We start from the raw sequence: 24,207 nt of genomic DNA, 5'->3' as shown, positions 1-24,207 counted from the left end.
TCTTTTGATTGTTGCTGGTCTGTTTTGTAGGAGCTTAATTGGGGAGAGTTTGGAGGGGGTTTTCCCTCTTGATCCTTGCAATATATTCTGTCCCCACTGGTAGTTAGAAAGATTTGCAAATGAGAAAGAAAATGTGCTTAAAGGAGAATAAACGAATGAATGAATGAACATCAAAACATACAACACTCGCATGTTAAGTGGCTCAGTCAATAAGCTGCCCTGCGGACAAAGATATGCAAGTATTTTCCTTTCCTTGCACAAAGCACAGTTCTAATCTTCTCTCTGTGTGTGTGTTTTTAATCCTAGCACTTTTTTATGCATGGGGCACAACAATAATTAAGAGTTGCAGGATGAAAAGATGGCACAATCAATGCTGGTACCACCAGGACCTGACAGCTTCCACTTTTTCACAAGAGAATCCCTGGCAGCTATCGAACAACGTATTGCTGAGGAAAAAGCTACGAAGACCAAACAAGATCGCAAAGACATTGATGATGATGAAAATGGACCCAAACCCAATAGTGACTTGGAGGCGGGCAAATCACTGCCCTTTATTTATGGAGATATCCCGCCGGGAATGGTCTCCGAGCCCTTGGAGGACCTGGACCCATACTACATTAACAAAAAAGTGAGTGCATGCAGTGAGTTTAACATCATTCCACTGGAGTTTGGTAAGACTGGAGTCCCACGGGCATTTCAGTGGGATGCTATGGCCAATACTTTGGAACATAATAGTTGTTGATGCTTATGATTTCCCCATGTAGTGATTCCCGCGGTGTGTTTTCTCTGTTCACCAATTCTGTTCACAAGCCCACTCTCCAGGCCGGAGTATCGACAAGATATCCCCCCGAGTTTAAACGTGTTGAAACAGGTTAATTGTAAAATCTGGGTAATTTTACTGTAATTGTTACTTATGTTATTTTACACCTGGGAAATGACTGAAGCACAAATGCGCAGAGATTTTTATTAACAGTGGGACTAGCTGGAAGGGTCAGTGTTTTTTATGAATCATGCCTCTCCTTGAGCCCTTTCTCTATATTTTTTTCTGTAATTGGAAGGTGTAAAAACTGGCTTTAGTTTCCTGGCAGAAAAGTTTACTGAACAGACCTGTGTAGGATTCTGCATGGACATTGGGATGCATCCCAAAGACATTCTTAGGATGACTTTATTAATTCTGGAACTTGGTTGTTATGGAAGTCTAGTGTCAGAATAACCATCACCAAGGCTCTCCTAACCATGAAGCACTGTGAACAATTAGGGTCAGGGCAGTCCTTCCTGCTGGTGGCACCATTTGTATGCCTGCAGTCTCCACTTCTGAGTGAATACAAAGGTGGTTTCCAAGCTTTTCTCCTAAAAGTAAGCCTGTGGAGGATGAATCATAGAATCATAGAGTTGGAAGGGGCCATACAGGCCATCTAGTCCAACCCCCTGCTCAACGCAGGATCAGCCCAAAGCATTCTAAAGCATCCAAGAAAAGTGTGCATCCAATCTTTGCTTGAAGACTGCCAGTGAGGGGGAGCTCACCACCTCCTTAGGCAGCCTATTCCTATTCATTCATTCCTATTCTTCATTCCTATGAAGATTCCTTCCTTCCTCCTAGTATGATTCACTGCGGAGAGTAGGATTGTTTCCGCACTGGGAACTTCACTGCCCTGGCTCCCATGTGAAAGCACAAATCTGGGGCGGATGAGGTGCAATGGGCCAAATGATCCCCTGTATGGGAGCAGGAGGAGGGAGGGAAACCTGCCCTGACTTAAACTCCAACCTGCAGCCTGGCATGAAACCTCCTGTGCAGAAACAGTCTAGGTGGAGGGGGCAAAGTTAGGAATGTGCCTCACAGCCACAAAGGAGAGGCCCCAGCTCATGCCAGGTATTCCAGGAGGGGCACCTTCTCCACATCTTGATTATTTCCTCTCTCTGCTCTGAGCTGAGGTTTGTGATTCTTTCAGCGTGCATGTGCACATGCACACACACATGCCTCGTAGCAACTTTTTCTATGTGCTTTCCTATATGTTCGGCTGCTTCCTCTTTTCCCTTGGTGGTGCTTCCTGCCCTAGTGGCTTTATCCGGGAGAAACTGACTGGCCCGTTGGCATCTCGGGGAGGATGTTAGGAGTCACAGTGTTAAACTGTCCAAAAGCCACATATATTCTGAAGAGGGTTTACTGTACAACAAATGGCAGAGTTGCAATTGAAAGGCCGATATGGTTCCTGTCTCCCTCCTGAACCATTTTCATAAAGCATGAAAGATTGTCATCTTGGCTAATAATATAATTGACCCAACTGGATGGGCGCATAGAATTTCATTAGAAACAGAGAGGTGATGTTTTTGACTTGACTTTATATAGCAATATGTAAGTAGCTTACACAGATTACTTAGATGTCTTCACTTAGCTCAGATTTTCCCCTTTGGATGGCTAAGCATAGACCAATCCCACTTGACAGGACAGCTCCAGTGAAGCTACTTTCACAATGCCATCTAAGCAGGGCTACACCCTTCTAAGCCTGTTGACTCCAGGGATCTTAGAAGGGTGTAACTCTGCTTAGGTGTGCACTGCCAGGGAAGATATAAGATCTATGGAAAACTCAACAGAAAGATGAGATACGAAGAGCATAAGAATTGCCTTGCTGGCTCACAACCAAGGCCCATCTAATCCAGACCCTGTTTCTTCCTGCTTGTGACTGCTGAAATGAAACCTAAGGTGTTGTCATTCCCTTATTCTTTGATATTCAGAACTACGCTGCCTCTGTATCTGGAGGCTTAATTGCTATGATAGCTGTTAATAAACTTTTGGTCTGTGAATCTGCCTAACTCTCTTTCAGAGCTGAAGATGTTACATGGAGAAAAATTAGCCCTTTGGAAACAAATTAGCCTTTTACAAGATGGATTAAGCTAAATGCAAAGTGGCGGTGAAAATGGCAATGACAATCTTATTCACTTTGTACTACAGACTCTTGGTTGTGCAAAATCAGGTCATGCAAGATTTTTGAGATAAATTGTGGCCGAGTGACGGACCGACAATGTAATACTGTGCAGACTTAGACTGGAATACTGTGCAGACTTAGACTGCATAGGACTGCTCTGTCAGTATCTATAGTGGCTGCTATTGCATTTCAGGTGATCAGCAGGTCAAATGCAGCTTTTAAAAAAACCCATACTATACAGGGTGGGTAGCAAAGTGAATGAGGATCTTACAGTGGGGTCCCCCAACTTCTCAGATCTCTGGATAAACTGTTTGCTGTTTCATACACTGTAGGAGCCAGCTTGGGGTAGTGGTTCGGAATGTGGACTTCTAATCTGGCGAGCCAGGTTTGATTCCACGCTCCTCCACATGCAGCCAGCTGGGTGACCTTGGGCTCGCCAAAGCACTGATAGTGCTGTTCTGACCGAGCAGGAATATCAGGGCTTTCTCAGCCTCACTTACCTCACAGGGTGTCTGATGTGGGGAGAGGAAAGGGAAGGCAAATGTAAGCCGCTTTGAGACTCCTTTGGGTAGAGAAAAGCGGCATATAAGAACAAACTCTTCTTCTTCTTGGAGAAAAGATTCTATGAAATGGAAGTGTAAAAAGATTTAATGTGCAGCATAGTTCGGGAGAACAGATTTATTATAACATCTTGTCCCGAGCAGATTCCTAGGAAGGGAGCTGAGCACAGTGTTTAAAAGGCAGAGCACGTTTATTTGTTTGTTTGTTTATTATTTGATTTATAGACCGCTATTCCCCAATTGGGCTCATGGAGGTTTACGTCATAAAACATTAAAACACAATAAAATCCCCAACCTGTGAAGCTATGGAAAGACAGAAATCTTGCTAAAGGACAATCAGCTTCCATACTTTCTAGTCTGCTATTCAGGGTCATCTTTAGCCTGTCCTCTGGTTTAAGTTACTATTGAATGGAGTCAGCTTACCTTCCATTATATGTCCTCTGGGATTAGGGTTGCCAGATGTTGCTGTGCTGTCAGCGAGGGGGGAGCACCCCCCGCTCTGGGAGCACCCCCCCCCCGGCACTTACCCGAACCCAGAAGAGCATTCACATGCTGATGTTACCCAGTAGTGACTCCGGAACATCAGAGATGTTGGTTGCAACACTCTGTTTTTGGAGAAATCCCTATGGTTAGACGCTGCCTTAGACCATAGAGTTTTGCCCCAAACCCAGATGTGTTATCCCTGATTACCCCAGTGTGCCGATGTCACTGATGAGTGATATCAGCATGTCTGATTTTTTTTTCCTGATCCCTGGGAGTGGGCGTGGGGGAGGTCTGGAAGGAGGAGCAGAATAGTTGTAAAACCAACTTTTTTTGGGGGAGGGGGGATTTCCCCCTGCTTTCTGAAACCCTCAACATGAGGGAGCAATTCCAAAATAGGAGTTCTCCCAGCCCCAGCAGGGGTTGGCATCCCTATCTGGGATCCACATCACTGGCAGCAGAGCTGGCTGGTCCTGTTGAGGATGATGGACGGTAATGTTCACATCATGGCTGTCTCCAGACCAAAAGGGAGTGGCATTCCCTTTGCCTTACCCTGAGCAGAGGCAACCAGAATTCTGCTCCCAAATGTATTTAAAAAGAAACAAAGCAAAAGTGTATTTCAGCAGAACAGTAGAACAGGCTGCAAGGCAAGCTTATTTTAGATCCGGAAGTAGATGTAGGTTAAGGTTTCTTCTCTTTCCCAACAAGGAAGCAAACCTATATATATATATATTTAAAAGAACTGCAAATATAAATGACTGCTTGATTGCTGTTGATGGCTCAGCATCTCAACAGGTGACAGCATAAGCAATTCATGAAACAGGGAGGGTAACTCTATTGGCATCTCTAAAAACCGGGCAGGGAAATGTACGTTGCGGTTTTGGCAGGCGTAAGGGGAAACTGCTGTCGTGGTTGTTCTCTTGCACGTGAAAAAATAAATAGTAATTGTCTAAGTATTTCCTATGAATGCAATAGGAAAGCAAGCTCATGGCCTGGGTTACCAGGTTCTTTGTAATTTTCCCACTGCAAGAAGCAATTTCTAACAATTTATCTTTAAGTGTAATGATGAATACACTGAGAATACAGTCTTATGAAATGTTTGACAGCTTTCGTGTGCAAATTGTGTGATGATTCAATGAATCATCTCACAAGGGTGCATGATATTATACATAACTTGGGGATATTTAATAAACCAGCCACGAGCCCTCTAATGAAACAAACATGATGTGGTTTTAAAGCAGAAGAAGCCTGAGCCTGTAGGGTTGTAGTTGCTAATTGCTTTCTTGGATGCAGCGTGTTTGTTTACACATGATCGAAAAGTTGTTCTGTTGTGGACGTTGCCAGTTATTTCTTCAAAATTGCTACCTGTATTACTCCCAGATTACCTGGTGAATGTCTTCTATGTGATCCCATTTGACTGCACACAATCCATTTCTTACAGGCGCTACATTCGGTTGGTGATTTTCCAGCTCTGGATTGGAAAATACCAGGCAAATTTACGGGTGGAGCCGAGAGTGGGTGGGATTTGGAGTGGGGAGGGATCTCTGTGGAGTATAATGCTATGGAGTCCATCCTCTTACCATTTTCCCCAGGAGAACTTTTCTCTATCACCTGGAGATGAGCTATAATTCTAGGGGATCCCCAGGTCCCACCTGAGGACTACTATCCCCTATCCCCCCACAATGTTATGGTGCAAGCAAAATTTGCAACAAAAATAACACCCATGGAGCACCAATTCTTACCATACTCTTCTCCATGAGTTAGTGGTTAGTGTCAGAAGAGACCATACTTGTGAAACAGTCCATAATCTCTGGTTACATAGTCACATTTTGATAACGCTGAACTAATGTTTAACTCACATCTCTTGATCTGGCCAACACTGCAATGCTGTATGGAGAGAAGTACAACAAAACTATTGATTTCAGTAGGTTTGAGGCACATCTCAAGTCTGCATTGTATCATGGCAACAGAAATAATGGTCTGCTTACATGGCAGCAATAGTTTAAATCACACTGTTCAGTGCAATCCTGAGCAGAGTTGGAGCTTTCTAAGTCCATTCCCCTTCCGTGGAATTAGGAAGGTGCAGCTGTGTTTAAGATTGCACTGAGAAGTTGTTCACTGTAATACACTTAGGCTTACCAGTTCCCCCTGGGCACCAGCAGAGGATGGGTAGGATAGGGTTGCTGGACCCAAGCTGGGAAACACCTGGAGATTTAGGGATGGAGCCTGGGAAGGACAGAGACCTCAGTGGGGTACAGTGCCATACAGTCCACCCTCTAAAGCAGTGTTGGCCAAACTGTAGCTCTCCAGATGTCCATTTAGTACAATTACCATAAGCCCCTGCCAGCACTGGCTGGGGCTTATGGCAGTTGTAGTCCTTGGCATCTGGAGAGGCACAGTTTGGCCACCCTTGCTCTAAACCATCTATTTTCTCCAGAGCAACTGATCTCTGTAGTCTGTAGTTGAGCTGGAGGCTGACATCTCTAATACGCACTTCCTGTTCCTTGTTGGTGAGAAGTTGGTTTGTAGTCATGCTCTCTGTGAAAACAAATCTGCAGGGTCCACCAAAATGTCATCAACTTTTTGCTGCTGGGTGGGGAAGAACTGCTACATGTTTGTGAAGGGTGAAATATTCTTCAGAATTCGAGAAACCCCAGTAGTGGCACGATTGTGCAGAATATAGTTGGGAAACATAGATGTGCTCATGCCCACCCAGGGTCCCTCCCCTTCCCACCCCCTCCAGGCCCATCATTAATCATGGGGGATGGGGAAACAGGTCAACATGACCATATATGGTCATATCACCCCATAAATGTTTAACAAATTTTTAAAATATGTAAAAAATTAATTAACTCCCACCCATTTAGGAAAACCTTCCGGGGGTCATCATGAAACCCCAAGGTTTCACGAAACCCTGGTTGAGAAATCCTGGTGTAGACCCTGGTCAGATACAGTGGTAGTACAGTGTTGATTTTATATGCCCCTTCCTTGCAGAGTTCAAAAAATGAATAATCAAATAGGTTGTGGAGCAAGTCATATGTATTGTATGCAGAATACAAGACATGTATTTTCATTATAATATATTTGGGTTTTTGTAAAACACTTTTAACACCTGCCCTCATGTTCATATCTTGTTAAACTTTTTGGTTCCTTGATTCATTAGGAGGTGGGTTTACGTTCTTTCTTCTCTTTTTCTTTGACACATGGGATGGAGCCTTGAAACTGGGTTCCAACCAGCATCCAACTGGTTTAATCCAGTCCTTTAGATGCCACTATATTAGGTGAAACCTAGACTCAACTGAGTGGGAAAGGTTTTGTTTGTATATGAATCTTACTTTCTTCCTGCCTCTCACATTAAAGCATACCAAATTTTTGCATGTGACAGAGTTCAAATGATGCACAGGGCATGATTACATGCTCCCATTCCCCCCTCCCCTTCTGTCTTTCTTTTTCTTCTTCCAGACATTTATAGTATTGAATAGAGGGAAGGCGATCTTCCGATTCAGTGCCACCTCTGCCGTGTACCTGTTAACGCCTTTCAACCCTATTAGAAAAATAGCTATTAAAATTTTGGTACATTCATATCCTTTTTCAAATGGTTGGTTCACAGGGAATGAAATAATACTATTCTGTTTCTCATTGTTTGAATCATTTTCTGTCTTGGGGAGGCTGTGAACCACATATCACCAGTCTTTTTACCCCCCCTCCCCGGTTTTCACCCCCTTCCTGATCCCCGTTGCTACATGTGCTGTTCCTGTGTTGGGAAGCAGGGTGCTCATATGAGCAGCTGAACAGCTATGCTCCCCTATCCCTTTCTGTTTCTTTGCTTTGCTCCTTGCAGTTCCACCCCCCTCCCCTGTTTTCTTGTACTGGCATTCCTCACTCCTGCATTTCCCCTCTTCTTAACTTTTTTTGCACATCATAAATGTTCAGTTTCATGGTTTCATGACGTTCTGGAGTTCTGGAGAAGATTCTCAGGGCTTTCAGGCAGAGAAGACTGGTCTTCAGGCAGAGTAATGGTGGAAGCTTCCTTGGACAACATTTCCTTAGCACTAGTAGAGATCCTTCCTGCAGCTGTACATTGTAGAAGAGTATTGTGGCATGTTGTATGTTTCACTTACAATTCATGCGAGGTAGCAGCAAGGCCCAGGCCAGCCATTATGTGACCTGTCTGCACCTGTAGAATATCACTTCAGAATCTTATGCTGTTACATTAAGATTCGCAGTGAAGAAGATGATGAGAATTATTATTATTTATTTATAACCCGCCCTGTCTGAAAGGCTCCGGGCAGGTAACGCATATAAAAACATTGAATCAACACATAATCATTATAGTAACATTATAGTAACAATCACAGTAAAAACAGTAATATATCCCAGATGAGCCTCTTTAATTGTCTGATGGGAAGAGGTGATGTAGATATTGGTTCCACAGTGTGGTGACAATTTGGCTAATGTTATGAGCAAGGAGGCCAGAATTTCGAATATTGGTTTTGGCCTCAGTCGTTGGCCTGGAGGAACAGCTCTGTTTTGCAGGCCCTGCGGAAGTGTCCCAAGTACTGCGGGGCTCTGATCTCACCCAGAAGAGCGTTCCACCAGGCTGGGGCCCTGTTCCTAGTCAAGGTCAGCTTGACTTTGACTTTGTCGATTATGTATCTTCATTTAAGTCTTTTTTTACAATACAGCTTCAGCTTAAAATAATTGTATTACTTAGGACTATTCTGCTACCGTCAGAAAATTATACTGTTGTGGGAGTGCTTCAGATCAGAACGTTTGGATGATTCAGAAGCAATATGACTGCCAGGCAAAGAAACTCAATACCTCAGTCATATGAGATGCATTCTTCCTTCAGCCAGTGGATCTTTATTGTGGCTCCCACACGGAGTCTACTGAAACAATCGTCAGCCACTACGTGGGAGTATAGCTACTCATGCCCACATATCGCAGCCCCCAAAACATGGCATCCCAATTCGAATAAGCCTTGTTGATTACATTTAGCTCACTATTTAGACTGATGAAATGTCCTTATGTCTCTACCACCACCACAGTGTATAAAAATACACATCGTTGCTTGGATCCCAAGGATTTTCACAGACAAATGGGGTTTGTCCCTATTGCCCCATCCACTACTGCCCAAATTACTTCCAAAATAATGCTCCTGGGGGACAGGGAACTCCTCCCAGAAATAGCACAAGAATGAGTTGGTCTACAGCACAATGGGGGAATTGGCTACAAGGAATGTCATCCCTTTCTATCTGGGGAAATACTCCATGGGATCAATTCCACAAAAAACAATGTAGCTTAACTTGCACGCGGATACCCTGATTAACAGCAGCACCAGTGATGAGTCTCTAAAATTAGTGCTATTTTGTTTTTACAGTCTAATCCTAAGGATTGTTGTGCCCTTCTGAGTCCATTAAAGTCAAAGGTCTTAAATGGATGTAACTATTTGTAGGATTACACACGTTAAAGTTCTCTGGGAGGTCCTGGATAGGCATCAAGTAATAAAAGATATGTTAATGTGCTTGGAATATTTATTGAGAGTCATCTTGGTGTAACGGTTTAAGGGTGGCAGCCTCTAATCTGGAGAACCAGGCTTGATTCCCCACTCCTCTGAGTGCAGCCAGCTGGCTGGCCTTGGGCCAGTTGTAGTTCTCTAAGAGCTCTCTCAGCCTCACCTACCTCACAGGTTGTCTGTTGTGGGGAGAGGAAGGGTAGGTACTTGTAAGCCATTCTGAGATTCCTTCAGGTAGTAAAAAGCAGGGTACAAAAAACAGAGCTTCTTATGTCAAGAAGTGTTGACTTGTCAGTTATATATATTTTTTTGGAAAACCAAATTATGTGATCTCTATTTGTTTCTTAGCCAAGCAACAAGTATCTTACAAGTTCAAAGTTTTATCATTTTCAAAACTGTATAAAGGTATGTACTCTAGGGCTCCAGAGCAGTTTTTCCTTTATTTTTGACTAAATGTAGGCAAGTTATACTTGTAGTGGACAATGGATCATGCTGTGAAGGAGAAGAACATATGCATCCCAAAGAATCACAACTGAGGCTTCTTTTATTGGAGGGGGTTGGGGGGGAGTTGGTGATTTCTGTCTTTACATTCCAAGAAATAAACAGAGGTAAATTCATCATCATCATCATCATCACCCTGCAACTCATATTCCTTGACAGAAGCACCAACTGCACTTTCATTATTGAGTGTCATCAAGCCAAAATAGCTGTCAAAATCTTCCTATCAGAGAGGTATGAATGCACCATCTCCAAAGCAATGCAACTCTCTGGTAGTCCTGGGGATCCCGTATAAAGTGCTATGAGCATCCCTCAGGAAGGATCGGGTCCAAATGCAATATTTTAAAAAATCTGGAAAATATATGTAGTCCTAAAATAAAGCAGCTCTAAACATTTTCTTAGTTTGTAGTGCCATCATGTGGTCATTTACTGCCTCTCATGTCTGGGTAACCAGCTTATGCACCTTTAAGTAGATAATTCTTTAGGAATGATGGAAGATGTTTCTGTTACAGAGCAAGAAGCTCTGCTGATAAAATTCAACCACTTTCCTAATTTGGGTCTTAGTATCTTCCATCTTGGCAAAGTCTCGCTACCTTGAAAATAGTGCGGGTTTCCATACCACAACTTCACTTCACCTTGAAAGCATTGGTTCTTTGACAAAAATAGGGCTGTCCACTTTTTAAATTATCCCGCCTGCTGTCCAGGAGGCCAGAAGTCTTCTGTCCAATCCCAGACTGAGACCCACTTAGCATCAGCAAAGTTGCTGTGTCATGTGCCTTCCAAACCAATGACTTTGTCCCCAAGAAACTGGAATTGTTACTTTGGTCTAGCTACCACGGCAGAAATAGCTGCCAGGAACAATATCAAAATACATTTTTTTGAAAATAAATAAATAATACTGTGTTTATGGAATGGCTGGATAAATCTACTCAGGGTTTGTATAAACAAACTTTTGTTTTGGTCTACATTTGAACCCCTTTCCTGGTTAACATTCAGGGTTCTTCATTTATTTTGCCATATGTAATCTCTTATGATGCCCTGCATTAGCTCCCAGAATTCAGTAGGTCATTAGCTGAACCACTGAATTTTCCCCTCTATTCTATATTTGAAGCATTATTTTGAAGCATTTCTCATATGAATCTGCCCATACTTCAAGACCTCTATCATTTGCCCTCCTTCTGCTTAGTATCCCTATCATAGGATGCCCTAATTACCATGAACTGTTCCGCAAGGCTTGTAAAACACAACTGTTCCACCAAGCCTATTGTTAAGGCCTATAAGATCGCTAAGTTGAGCTGGCCTCTCTATCAAAGTCCCAATTGCACATCATTTGGGGCCAATAAGACTTGCCTGCCCTTTCTCTCCTTACTTGCCACTGAAAGTTAAGGCCATTCCGCACTCGTTCAAAATTGCACAATAGTTGCAAATTTAGATCCTGGTACGGAATGGCCCATAGAATAGGCAATTATGGATGGAATTGTTTGTTGACATTTTAGACTTTTAATTGATTATTGTATGCATTTATATTTTTTATTCTGTTAAGTTTTATTATGATGTACCCTGCCCTGCGTCTGAAGAGAAAGAGTAGGTATTGGTTATAATAAATACAATAAATAGTAATAATGGCTTTTCAAGGGTGATTCCTCTGTTTTGGAATATCTTCAGAGACATTCAGTGGACACTTGCTTCAGTGGGTTTTAGGTGGAAAGTATATTCTTCTTTGATTTTATACAAGATTGGTATTCCACATTTATCTGTTTCTCCTTTTATTGCTTGTTGGGCTTGTTTTATTGCTGTTTCATTATCTGTTGTGAGTCACTTTTGGAACTTAGTTTGAAAGTTGTTATAGAAATTCTTAATCAGTAAAATGTCTCCATGAACTTATATGCGTGATATAGACCCTGATAGTTTTTACTTTTTTATATAGTTATGTCATTTTGTATGTTTCCTTGAGAAATCAATTTTTTTTTTAGTTTCAGAAAATTTACTTGGATGTCTATTTTTTTTTCTGTTTTAACTATAGTACAACATGCAGGGGAGTTCTGAGAATTAATCTTGGGTACTCAGCAAACAGAAAAGAGTATTAATTTTAGAAACGATGCATAGATAGTTGATAGTCTTTTTATGATCTCTATGTATTCCTTAACTCTACTGTACATTATTCAGCATGCTCATTATGTGCACTATTTTGACCAATTGTGTATTTATGACCATGAGTAATCCTCCGGAATGGACAAAGAATGTAGAGTAAGTCAAACTTAATTTCCATTCTATTTATTTATTATTTGACAATTGTTATTGAATACATGCCTACCTGTTTGTCTCTTGCCTTGAAAACCCAGGAGTTAACGAACTGTGGTTCTCCAGAAGTTCATGGACTACAATTGTCATGAATCCCTGCTGGCAGGGACTTATGGGAATTGTAGTCCATGGACATCTGGAGAACCACAGTGCGGCCACCCGTGCCCTATGGGGATCACCATAAATCAGCTGTCACTTGATGGCACTTTATACATACAAATGTGTCTCCAAAGTTATCCTGGAGACATATACAGGTGACAGTCTGTGATATGGGGCCCCTCCGTATTTAAGAACAACTGGAATGTATTTGGAATGGTTGCCCACCTGGGAATTTTCCCTTGAGGCGCTGGGGGGGGGGGGATTATTTATTTATTTATTCACCACTGGAGTATGGTTGGGTTTTAATATTTTAATCTATGTGGGATTTTGCCTTTGTAACCCATCATGAGACGATCCTCAATAGCAATGTATAATAAATCCAAATAATAAATAATAAAACTAAATAATAATAAATCAAAACTGGTCCTTACGGCAGCACCCAGCTTCCTTTCTGTGCTTAGCAGATTGGTTAACACCTACATATTCTGGAAACTCTTCCGGGGCTGCCAAAATACCACAGGGCTTCATGAAACCCTGATCGAGAAAACCTGCCATAGACAAATATGGAGTGAAACGCGACTTTTGGTGTTTTGGGGGGGAAATGGTTTTTTGTTGTTCACCTCGTCCTATTACACTCCTCGTTAGTTAGTTTTTCTTAGGCGTTGGGAAGAGGGGAAAGAATGTTTAGAAGGAAAGAAGCAAATACCGTGTTTCACCTAAAATAAAACATACCTATAAAATAAGCCGTAGCAGGATTTCTTAGAGCCATTCCGCATGAGTTCAAAGTAGCAGAAGGCTTGCAAATGGTAAACGCTACTAATTTGCCGTTCCTCATGACGTCCCACACAATCTGCAACAGTCCTGCTACACTAGCGCTAAAATCGCTTCATTGTAGCGATTTCCGGTGAATCCAGAAAAGTGGATTCACCCTCAGAAAATCGCTACACTCCTGCCAGCAACCTGCAACACTAGCAAAAGAGACCTGTGCGTTCTTAATGTGGCGGCTGCAACAAAGTCCCTCCCCCTGGCTCTCTCCTCCGAACTTCTGGTGGAGCGATCACCATTTTTTCCCCCCTCGGAGCGAGCGGGGAAAGCAACGAACCAGCGAGGCTTCTCCGGCTACAGTCCCTCCACAGAAATGCTTTAAAGCTCCCATAAGTCTCCAAGCACAACACAGCCCCCTGTTTGCAAGTTCCTTTTATTTTCCGCTGAAAATCGCACCTGTGCGAGGGGGGGATTTTTTTTTCACTCAGGGGAGCGTGGTAACGATGAATCGCCAGCTCACACGCCAGCTAGATGGGTCTCTCCGTTGCAACGAATCAACGCATATTCGTTGCAACGTGTGTGTGTGTGTTTTTTTTAAACCTGTGCTTAAAGGGAAAGAGGCTTTTCTGGAGCATGATAACAACCGCCCGTTGGCTGTTCATTTGATTGATGGCCAGGGGCGGGAACAAGCACAGAAAAAATCGCTTCCTTTCTAGCGATTCCTGCGAGACCGGAAACCTGTGCGGAACAAATGAAATGCTACTGGATTCCACTACAAATGTACGTCCCACCAGTGTCAGCACTCCGCCCCTCTACGCCACGGTGCTGGCCACCCCAGTCGCTCTCACCCCCCACAAACACCAATAAAGCTGCTGCTCCCCAGCACTGACCAGCAATAGTCTGTGGGTCTCTCTCACCCCACACAAACACCTTTGTTGAAGGCATTGACTTTTCTAAATACCAATAAGACACCCTCTGAAAATAAGCCATAGTGTGTCTTTTTGAGAAAAATAAATATGACAGTGTCTTATTTTCGGGGAAACACGGTAGTAGACCAAAAAGAACATCTTATCAGCAACTTCCTTCTTCTGACTTTGATTTCTAACCGCCACTCACCAGTTATTCTCTTTCTGGTGACAGAGCCTTCAGAGCCATAAGAATGTGGTTGCCCTCGTATGTTGAGCATAAAGATAAAATTGCACCAAATGATTCTGGAACACATTTCATTTTTTAATTCCCATCTTAGGAGAGCTCATTCCTCTCCCCTTCAAATATCAATTTTTAAATGTTATTTTAGGCTATTCAACTGTATTCTTCTCCTTTTACAAACTGTTATTTGGAATATTGTATTAAAATCATTCCTGTTTTGTTTCATTGTACTCCTACGCTAATATTTTCCACAGATACACATTCACTGGAATTTATACTTTTGAATCCCTAATAAAAATTCTTGCAAGGGGCTTCTGTTTAGAAGGTTTCACTTTCCTTCGAGACCCTTGGAACTGGCTTGACTTCACTGTCATTACATTTGCGTAAGTATTTTTCAAAATATTTCATGAGATTGGATAGTCATTCAATGGAAATTTTTATTTGACAGGGAGGAAGGATTTCCAGTTATAATTGCCTTTTCATTTTTATTTTTTAGTCTTCGTGTGCTGCAGAGCAGAATGGTTTATGTGCCACTAGGACTCCAACTAATATAGTTTATTCTCTTGTCAGCTGATAATAGTATCTTATTTTCTGTCTGTTCACCAGGATGGAAGCCCATCTTATAAAATCCCCAAGCTAGTTGGCTCAAAAGAAAATGCAGTGGGTTGTATCCTTCCAACAGTTTAGTGGAATGGTAGAATATGGGATAATGCGATTGGCTTCAGCAGCATTTAATTTTTAGTAGCCAATCTGGAAAATGCATTATCAAACACAAAGAGGATAAAGTCTTTATGAAAGACCCCAAATAATTAGCTTAAGTTCTGCCTCAATTCTGAATAACTGTGATTTAATTCTACAGGTATGTAACAGAATTTGTAAACCTAGGCAATGTTTCAGCTCTTCGAACTTTCAGAGTATTGAGAGCTTTGAAAACTATTTCTGTAATCCCAGGTAAGAAGTCAGCGGTATGAAGTGCTAGGCCCCTTTGTATCTCCAACTGTTCTTTGCGTGCTGTCATTGTGTTTGTGTGTGAACTCCCCTATTACAGATATGTGACAGAGTTTGTGGACCTGGGCAATGTCTCAGCGTTGAGAACATTCAGAGTTCTCCGGGCATTGAAAACAATATCAGTCATTCCAGGTGAGAGCTAGGTTAAACACGGAGGCTGACTTTTTAAACTCCATTGTAGCCAAAATCCCATTTTTCTTTTTAGCATAAGCCTCGTTATTCGTTGCGCAGCGTAAAGCCAAAGATAAAAAGCAGGAATCAAAAAAAAAAAAAAACTGTGGTTTTAGTGAAATGTGATTCTTTGCTTTTTAAATTTTTTAGCTTGATTTCCCCCCCCCCTTCCAAATCAGCCTTTGAGTTTAACGGATTTTTTGCATGAGACATTGGCAGTCAGTGGCTATATGATTTGCATCTTATGACATCAAGCTTTCCACTATTAAAAGTCAATAAACTGGGGCATTCATATTGATGCAAATTTTACCATTTGTTGCAGGCACAAGACTGAAACTTGCGATCTGTTTTCTTTTTAGTTTTAAATTCTGTGTAGAGATAACGCAGACGTCAAGGATAGCATGGGCCATGCATGGGGACTTTTGTAAAAGATGTCCTTCTCCAAACCATTCCCGGTTTCTGGTAGTGAGACTGAATACAGCCTTCATAAAATATTTTGAAAAAGAATTGTGATCTTGTTTCTCTACAGAATATTTTTAAATACTGATTCTGTAAAGATGGTTTGGGCAAGAGACACCCGCAAAAGAAAGCAATATAATTTTTCTGTGTAGAGCTAAGTTAGAGCATGGATAGCAATGTTTGAGCCTAGGCAAAATGTTGCTGTGGTTTTATGTAAATATATATATGTTATCTTTTATTTCCACACACAGTTTTAAACTGGCCTAAGCGTAACAGCTTCTCATTCATGTTCACAGGCTTTCCATGAAACCATCTTCCATCACCATCCTAAAATTCATTCCATGATCATTCTGCATGAAATGTTTACCTAACTCAAGCCCATTCACTGTGGACTCATGACATCAGAATGAGTTTCCCTTTCCCATTTACAGGCCTGAAGACGATTGTGGGAGCCCTAATTCAGTCTGTGAAGAAGCTCTCAGATGTAATGATCCTGACTGTGTTCTGTCTGAGTGTATTTGCGCTCATAGGGCTCCAGCTGTTCATGGGGAACTTGAGGCATAAATGTCTGATCTGGCCACCAGACAATGCTACCTTCCAGATAAACATCACTTCCTATTTCAATAGCTCAGCGGGAGAAAACGGCACATTCATTAATACAACCATCAGCACATTTAACTGGGATGAGTACGTGGACGATGACAGTAAGGACTGGTGACATTTTAATACTTAAAATATTGTTTTGCTGATCACGAGCAGATGATGATTACAATTCTCCAGAATTATATGATGAACCTAGACAATAGTCTTCACTCTTGAGTAGACACCATTGATTGTATTTACTCTAGTGAACAAAAAGTCAATATCCCCTGAAATGTTGTGTTTTGTCGGGTTAGCTTGGAATAAATCATTTAATTATGACCATGGACGTGAAAGCATGTAAATGCATGGCAAACTTAAAACAACGGAGTAATTTTTGGTAGTGTTACGTTATGGTCTCATGAGGAGGAGGAGGAGGAGGAGAAGTTGGTTATTATACCCTGCTTTTGACTACCTGAAAGAGTCTCAAAGCAGCTTACGATCACCTTCCCTTCTCTCCCCACAAGAAGCCCCAGGGTTTCATGAAACCCTGGTTGAAAAAACCTGTTGTAGAATAACAGAGTGGTATTATGAATAATGGTTGAATTGTTTATTTTTGTACTTTATATAACATAGCCTTCAGATGTGGCCTTTGTGCGGCTATCCTGGGCCTATTCTGCATTGAATGATTTTCCCCGCATTCATTCTTACCGATCTCCGTTCGATTTGGACCCGGACATAGTGAGTGATCTGCAACAAACAGTTTCCCCAAATGGAAACAGCCTTCAGTCGCTTTCACCATCTGCATCTGGGTGGGCTCCCCCACCCATCTGTAGTCCTCCTTAGTGCTTCTTGATCACACCACCCCTCCCGCAGTTTGTGGTGGGCTGCCAGGAAATTTAGCGCCCACCACACCACTTTAAAGCAACCTTGCTCTTATCGGTCTCCCCACCCCTCCCTCCCTCCCGCCCCTGTGCATAGCAAGATGTAAGGGCAGAGTGAGCCTTTGAAATGCATGGCTGAGGACAAAGCGGGGGGGGGGGCTTGAAAGTGCAGCTGAGCTGGAACCAGGAGGACAGGTCACCAGAAAACTGAGCTTCCATTTAGACAAAGAATATATTATGCCTCAAGCCCCTTAAATAAAGCCCCTTTAAAAAAAACAGAAAAGGCTCCATAAAACTATGTTCAGATTAGTGAGCAGAGAGTGGTGCTTCCAGTGCCATTCACTGACAACTGAAGAAGGGAGGCACCCGGAGGGAGGGGAGTTGAGTGGAGTTGCCCTGCCAGTGCTTGTTCACCACCGCCCCTAGCTCTCCGCTCCCCTCACCGCCTTCACAGCTCAGCCCTGACAAGCGCGCGACTCCAGCCCCACCTCATCCTCCTCCGCCACTGTCGCCTCGGTCCCCCTCATGCACACAAAGGAAGGTGAGGAGGGGGAGAGCAGCAGCGCCACTACTCAGCCGGCAGCCCCCAGTTGGAAACGGAGGAGGGCGCCTGGCTCCAGTCTGCCTCTGTGCGGCCGCGGCTCAGGCTGGCTGGCACCACGAGTGCTGCTCCTTCCATGTGCCACGTCGGGTCGCGCCCCTTGCCCCCACAGTGGCTATGGCAAGGAGGTGCTGCGAACAAGGGGAAAACGCCCGGCGCACGTCCACCCGCCTGTCTGGCAGCCGCGCTCCCCCCCCCACCCCCAGCCGGCCGCGCAGGAAACGCCTCCCCAGGCTATGTCACCATTGGAAACGTGGGGGGGGGGTGCCAGTTAATCCGAAGCCGAGGACATCTACACTTTAATATATTGGGATCCCGGAAAATAAGCGCTCCCTGATATTCCGGTCAAAAGGTAGGGTCAATGTGGATCGAGGCATGAAGGTTGCAGATGGAAAATTTCCATCGACCAAAATCAAAATGGAAATCGATTTCAGTGCAGACGGGAGGGATTTAATCAATCTGGGATTGGAATAAAAGCTCCGTGCAGTTTACACCCTGGTTTAGTATTTACCTAACCAAAAATATACTATGATGTAACTGAATGATAGATACTATATGGTGGGTTGGCTCCAGCCAGCATTTCCCCTTGTAAAAGATGGAGGATGGAGTTTCCTCTGACCACTCAAAAGGGCTGTGCTGAAAGTCATGGGGCCATCATGAACAAAAACCATGTGGAACAGGGTCATGATTTTAAAAGTTTGCTGGACTGAACCCGACATCTGAACCTACAATTAGAAGCTGCATTTGCATTAGGAGAATTAGAGGGGTCAATCCAACCAAAGAATTCACAGCATAGTTTTATTAATGTCAGTGGGATTCAGCTTCAGTGCAACTAACAGCCTGGCCCATTGAGCAGATTTAGGATATGAATTGGAAGCATGTTCTACTATATTCATTGGCTATTTCAAGGTAAAGGCACTCAACTGTAACTCTGCTACTTAACGTTGTGCTAGTAGTATTGGTAGAATTCTTGCCTAATCTGCAAAAACTGTCAACATTATTTCTTAAGAAAAATGTTGGCCAACTATATTCACTGCATAGGCTTTGTATTACTTCTGCTGTAGTTAAGCTTTCCGACTTGTAAGAAAGACAAAACTTCTTGTTTGCTTTGATGATTAATGATGACTATAAATTGCATAAATCATTTTTTTAGGTAGTCCTTCATTTAAGTATGAATAAATTCCACGTTGGTCTGTTGAACTGGGGGAAAAAAAGAATTGTGCTTACCTGTAACTGTTGTTCATCATTGTGGCTTCTATGCTGTCTCATGTGTGGGATGCCATAAAGGTGAGCAGTATGTCATATGGAACTCCAAATGCTAACAGATTTATTGTGCCATGCACTAATGAAGTGTGAACTGTACTGTATAGAAGTGCATACCATGATAACCCCTCTGATTCGAAGTAGCTACACCCTCCTGAGCCCATTGACTTCAGTGAACTTAGAAGGTTGTAACTCTGCCTAGAATTGCACAGTAAATCTGTCAGCCTTTGAGGTGCCACAGGATGCTTTTGTTCACTAAATTCAGTGTGATTCAATGTTTCCCACTTCTTTTTCTGAAACAGGCCACTTTTACTTCTTGGAAGGACAAAATGATGCTTTGCTCTGTGGTAACAGCTCAGATGCAGGGTAAGCAAGTAGCCTATTACATTTTCTCATCCTTAACACTTACTGGTTCTTATATATATTTGTGCGGCGGAGTGTGTCCAGACTCCATTTCCAGCCGGACATGCTTTGCTGGTCAATCAGGATGCGCCCAGCAAAGCTGATTGGGCCGGCCCCTAGAGCGCCCACCCCCACAAGGTGGCCTCATGGTGCGCCCGCAGCCTCGCCGGCAGATGCAGCCTTGCCACCAAGGGGAGCGGACCGGCGGCATGCTGGCCCTGCCGCTGCTCAGCCCGGCCGAGCCCACACCCTGACAAGGCCACCCTGTCCACATGCCCTTGAACCCCCCACCCTCTGGGATGACTGGCCCCTCCACCACGTGCATAGCCCGAAGGTAGGCTGGCTGTGGCTGCATCAAGGGGCCCACTTCTAGTGTTCCATTGCATTCCTGGCTGCAATGGGCTTTCTAGCTAGTCTTGTAATAGTTAAATAGTTAAACTTTTGCTTCTGTATACATCACATTTCAATTTTTTATTCAATTTTTATGTTTTAGTCTGATGGCTGAATGTCATCAATGAGAACTTAACATGTGCAGGGACTATGTTTACAGTGCATTCCTATGCAGAATTGCTCCACTGAAGTTCATGGGTGTAGACAAGAGTAGTTCTGCATAAGATTGTGCTTTTAGTACATATTCCTCCCAAGAACATTTGTGACAGTAATATTTTGCCCTGCCCACAATATGATTTTACATTTCCAAGCTTAGGAGGCATTCCTAAGTCTAAAGGTACAGTATTTTCCTTGCTTTCAGCTAGCGTGTTGAAGATTTAGTCAGAGCAACAGCTAATTTTCCCTAGTGAATGCTGAGAAGATAAGGTTTTGTCCCTGTAAACCAGGGGGAACTTTTTACCATTGAGAAACTCCAGAAACATTCTTCAGGCTTCAAGAAACCCCAGAAGTGGCGTAATTGTACAGAATATGGTTGGGATCCATAGCTATGTACATGCCCACCTTGGGCCCCTCCCGTTTTCAACTCCTTCAGGCCCATCACTGGCCATTTTGGGAGGGGTGGGTGAGTTGACATGACCATATATGGTCATATCACCAGATAAATGTTTAACAAATGTTTTAAATATATAAACATTAATCAACTCCCACCTATTCAGGAAACCCTTCCAGGGGCATTAAGGAACCCCAAGGTTTCATAAAACTCTGGCTGAGAAAGCCTGCTGTAGACCTTTACAATTGCTCTCTTAAATTGTTTCACAGGGCCCTGTCTGAATTGTCAGCTTACCACACAGGGCCTGCAAGATGGAGCTCTTCCACCAGGCATTTGGTTGAGATCAGGGTAGACCCCCGGTGTTTCCATCAAGGACCCCTTCCCAAAGTCTATCAAAGTCTACTAGAGTCTATTAGACTTGCACCTACTCACGCCTGGTGGAAGAAGACTCGGCCTCCGTCTGAACCATCTGAATGATTTGGGAAGGGATAGATTATTGGTGTTTTTGACCACTTGCTTGTTTTATTGTAAATTGGGGTTTTATGGGGTTTTATTGTATTTTAATGTTTTATTCTGTGAACTGCCCCAGGTTCCGAGGAAATGCGGTGGTATATAAATTGAATTAATTAATTAATTAATTAATTAATTAATTAAACACAGAATCAACTTCATTCTATGGAATATTTATTAATCCATTGACTTTGATCTAGGCTTGGCATTTCCAACAGTGCAAGAATTTCCCCTGAAATCCTGCTTTTGGAGGAGAGGAGAGCCCCTCCCACAGGAATAAACTGGAAGGCGTTTCATTCTGCCCTGGGAGGAGGAAGCAATGAAAATAGAACTCTATGCTTGTACCTGGGGAAATGTCAGTCTTTAGTCAATCCATTTCTTCGAACTTCAGCCTGTAGTACAACACATATTTAGGATGTTTTTTTAATGGATTTTTTTCTTCTGCTTCTTAGCCAATGTCCAGAAGGATATATGTGTGTAAAAGCTGGTAGAAATCCCAACTATGGCTACACAAGTTTCGATACCTTCAGCTGGGCCTTCTTGTCTCTCTTTCGGCTGATGACTCAGGACTACTGGGAAAATCTTTATCAGCTGGTAAGGTTCTATGCCTTTCTGTATCCAATTAGTTTGGGTCCCACAAGGTCCCATGATTTGAATGTTACTGATTTATTTTATTTCTTTAAACCATTTTATTTTGCCTTTCCACCTGATTAGGGTCTCCAAGGTGGCACACATAAAAACATAAAGACACATTGAGCAATTAAAGCCAACATTTAAAATTATAAAATAATTCAGTGAAAAATCACGAAGGAGGGCCAATATGCATTCTTGGGGGTATGCCAAATGAAATGAACAAGTCTTCTTCTGCTGGCAGAAGATATCAGTAGAGGGAGACAAATCTGCATGAGAAGAAAGTTCTAGAGTCTACGGGTAGGTTTGTATGGAAGAAGGTCATCCTTGTTGGTCCCAGGCCACACAGAGCTTTAAAGGTCAGTGCCAGCATCATAAATTGAAGCTGGAAGCAAACTGGAAGTCAGTGTAGATGGAACAAGAGAGGAGTGATAGGGTTGCTACAAACCACACCAGTTAACAATCTGATTGCAGCATCCTGTACCAACTGTAGCTTTCAGACAGTCTTCAAGGATAGTCCCACTTACAGCACATTGCAGTAATTTAATCTAGATGTTACCAAGGCACTCACCACAGTGGCAAGATCTGCCCAGAAAGGGCTGTAGCTGGCTAACCAGTTGAAGTGATAGAAGGTAGCTGTAGCCATCATTGTCCCTGCATATCTGGCTGGGTTCAGAAGTACCCCCAAGATAGAAACCTGCTCCTTTACAGGGAGTGCACCCATATGGGCAGTGGTGCTTCCACTCCCTAAAGAAACCTGCTCCAGATCCAGGGTTCTCAAATGGAATGTTCTTGAGCAAGGTGCTTGAACAACTAGTGGCTGGCCAGCTTTGGGAATTCTTAAACTAAGTGGATTGTTTGGATCCATTCTAATTTGTTTTCAGGCCTGGTTATGGAATTGAAACAGCCTTGGTCACTCTGGTGCATGACATCAGAGATGGACAGAGGAGTGCAACTCTGTTAATTCTCCCGTATTTCTCGGCAGCTTTCAATATAATTTATTGTAGTATCGTTCTGGATCGCCTATTGGAAATGGGTGGTACTGGTCCAACCTCAAGGGTAGAGTGGGCGCACCATTGCCCACTTCAAGGTGGGAGCAATCAGCCCCTCTCTCAGGGAGGCATTTACTCTCTCTCAGTAGGAGGAGCATAGGCTGTAGAGGTAGGCGGTAGGTTTCAAACTTCCAAGAAGCTGAAAGATATCCCACACAGGCTAAACAAATGATCATCCTCGGACCATCTGAGCCTGTTGCTGCTAATGTAGGAATGGATACAACAGATTTTATCCACAAAGAGCTTACCAATATGATAATCGTGGGCTGCAGTGTAGTCCACCTCCTTCCATTGGTTAGAACCCAATAGGCCCCTGACTATCTGGAAGAGGTTCTACTGGTCTACACTGTCCAAGGCCATCAAGAAACTCCAGGATTTCACAAAACCCTGGTTGAGAAAGCCTGGTCTATGACAAGCGGCACCTTCAGATTACCTTCTCCCTGCCCAGAGCAAAACGCCATCTCAACAGTGTAACCTACACATTTTGTGGGGCCTGTTATTATCTAAGACATGTCCAAGGTTTTCATGAAGACCATGAAATCCTGAGATCTGCCTCACAACACACCCTTAGTGTAGATGCTGGAGTCCTCCACATCAGTGGTCCCCAACCTTTTCGAGGCTGGGGACCGGCAGGGCAACGGCCCACCTGCGCATGCCGTGCATGCGTGGCCACGCCCGCACATGCACAATGTGCGGCTGACATCGCGCATGTGCGGCACTTTTGCGCATGCACGATTTCGGCCACGCATGGCGCATGTGCGCATGCCCAGCCACGCATGCGCAATGTGCGGGCACGGCCCTGATTCCCTCTCCCGCAGTAAGAAGCTTCCCGGGCCGCAAGCTTGCGGCCTGGGAAGTTTCTTACTGCGGGGGGGGGGGCAGGGAGAGGGAGCCGCGGCCCGGCGCCATGGCCCTCGCAGCCCGGCACCGGGCCGCAGCCCGCGGGTTGGGGACCACTGCTCCACATGACGTCTGAGGCCACCTCCGCAAACCTAGGCAGGGAGGCAGTTGTGCAGTAGGGTGTTTTTTCTGGTGTTTAATATTAAAACTTCCCTGGTCTCTCTCATTATCATCCATCATAGGGAATGAATAAGGATAAACAACAAGTAATGAATAGTAGACTGAAGCAGTGCAGGAGAGAGGGTGATCCATGCTAAGTGTACGGAATTGGGGTGGCTAACATAATTAATTCCAAAAGGCAAAAAAAAAATCCATATAAAACAATTCACAGTTACAATTCTAGGAAGGATAACTTTGTTCAGGGATTCAGTCTTTCTCAATCCCACTGATGTCTGGTTTCTGTAGCCTTTCAGCTGCTCAGGGTGCAGGCTTGTTGGAGAAGAATAGCCTTTCACCTCCATCCTTGGAGCTCCAGAAGGCTTCTTCTGCAGCCACTGTTTAAAGGTGGAAACCTTAA

General features: G+C 43.5%; 1 protein-coding gene across 3 annotated transcripts in view; it reads left to right on the top strand.

Annotated features, from left to right (window-relative positions):
* The window catches only part of SCN2A (sodium voltage-gated channel alpha subunit 2), a 135,709-nt gene that overhangs the window by 48,438 nt on the left and 63,064 nt on the right, over positions 1-24,207 (top strand). The window contains exons 2-9 of one of the 3 annotated variants that reach the window (XM_077319845.1): positions 307-628; positions 7,427-7,547; positions 12,137-12,224; positions 14,546-14,674; positions 15,340-15,431; positions 16,361-16,633; positions 19,559-19,622; positions 21,561-21,702. In XM_077319845.1, the coding sequence (XP_077175960.1) occupies positions 359-628; positions 7,427-7,547; positions 12,137-12,224; positions 14,546-14,674; positions 15,340-15,431; positions 16,361-16,633; positions 19,559-19,622; positions 21,561-21,702 (1,179 nt within the window). In that variant the 5' untranslated portion in view covers positions 307-358. Of the gene's footprint in view, positions 1-306; positions 629-7,426; positions 7,548-12,136; positions 12,225-14,545; positions 14,675-15,150; positions 15,243-15,339; positions 15,432-16,360; positions 16,634-19,558; positions 19,623-21,560; positions 21,703-24,207 lie in introns of those variants that run through there. The other 2 variants (XM_077319846.1, XM_077319847.1) reach the window with 2 other exon arrangements.

Source organism: Paroedura picta, chromosome 2 (genome assembly GCF_049243985.1).
Source record: "Paroedura picta isolate Pp20150507F chromosome 2, Ppicta_v3.0, whole genome shotgun sequence".
NCBI lineage: Eukaryota > Metazoa > Chordata > Lepidosauria > Squamata > Gekkonidae > Paroedura > Paroedura picta.
The sequence above is the reverse complement of the archived record's forward strand: the minus strand, read 5'-3'. Positions and strand labels throughout refer to the sequence as shown.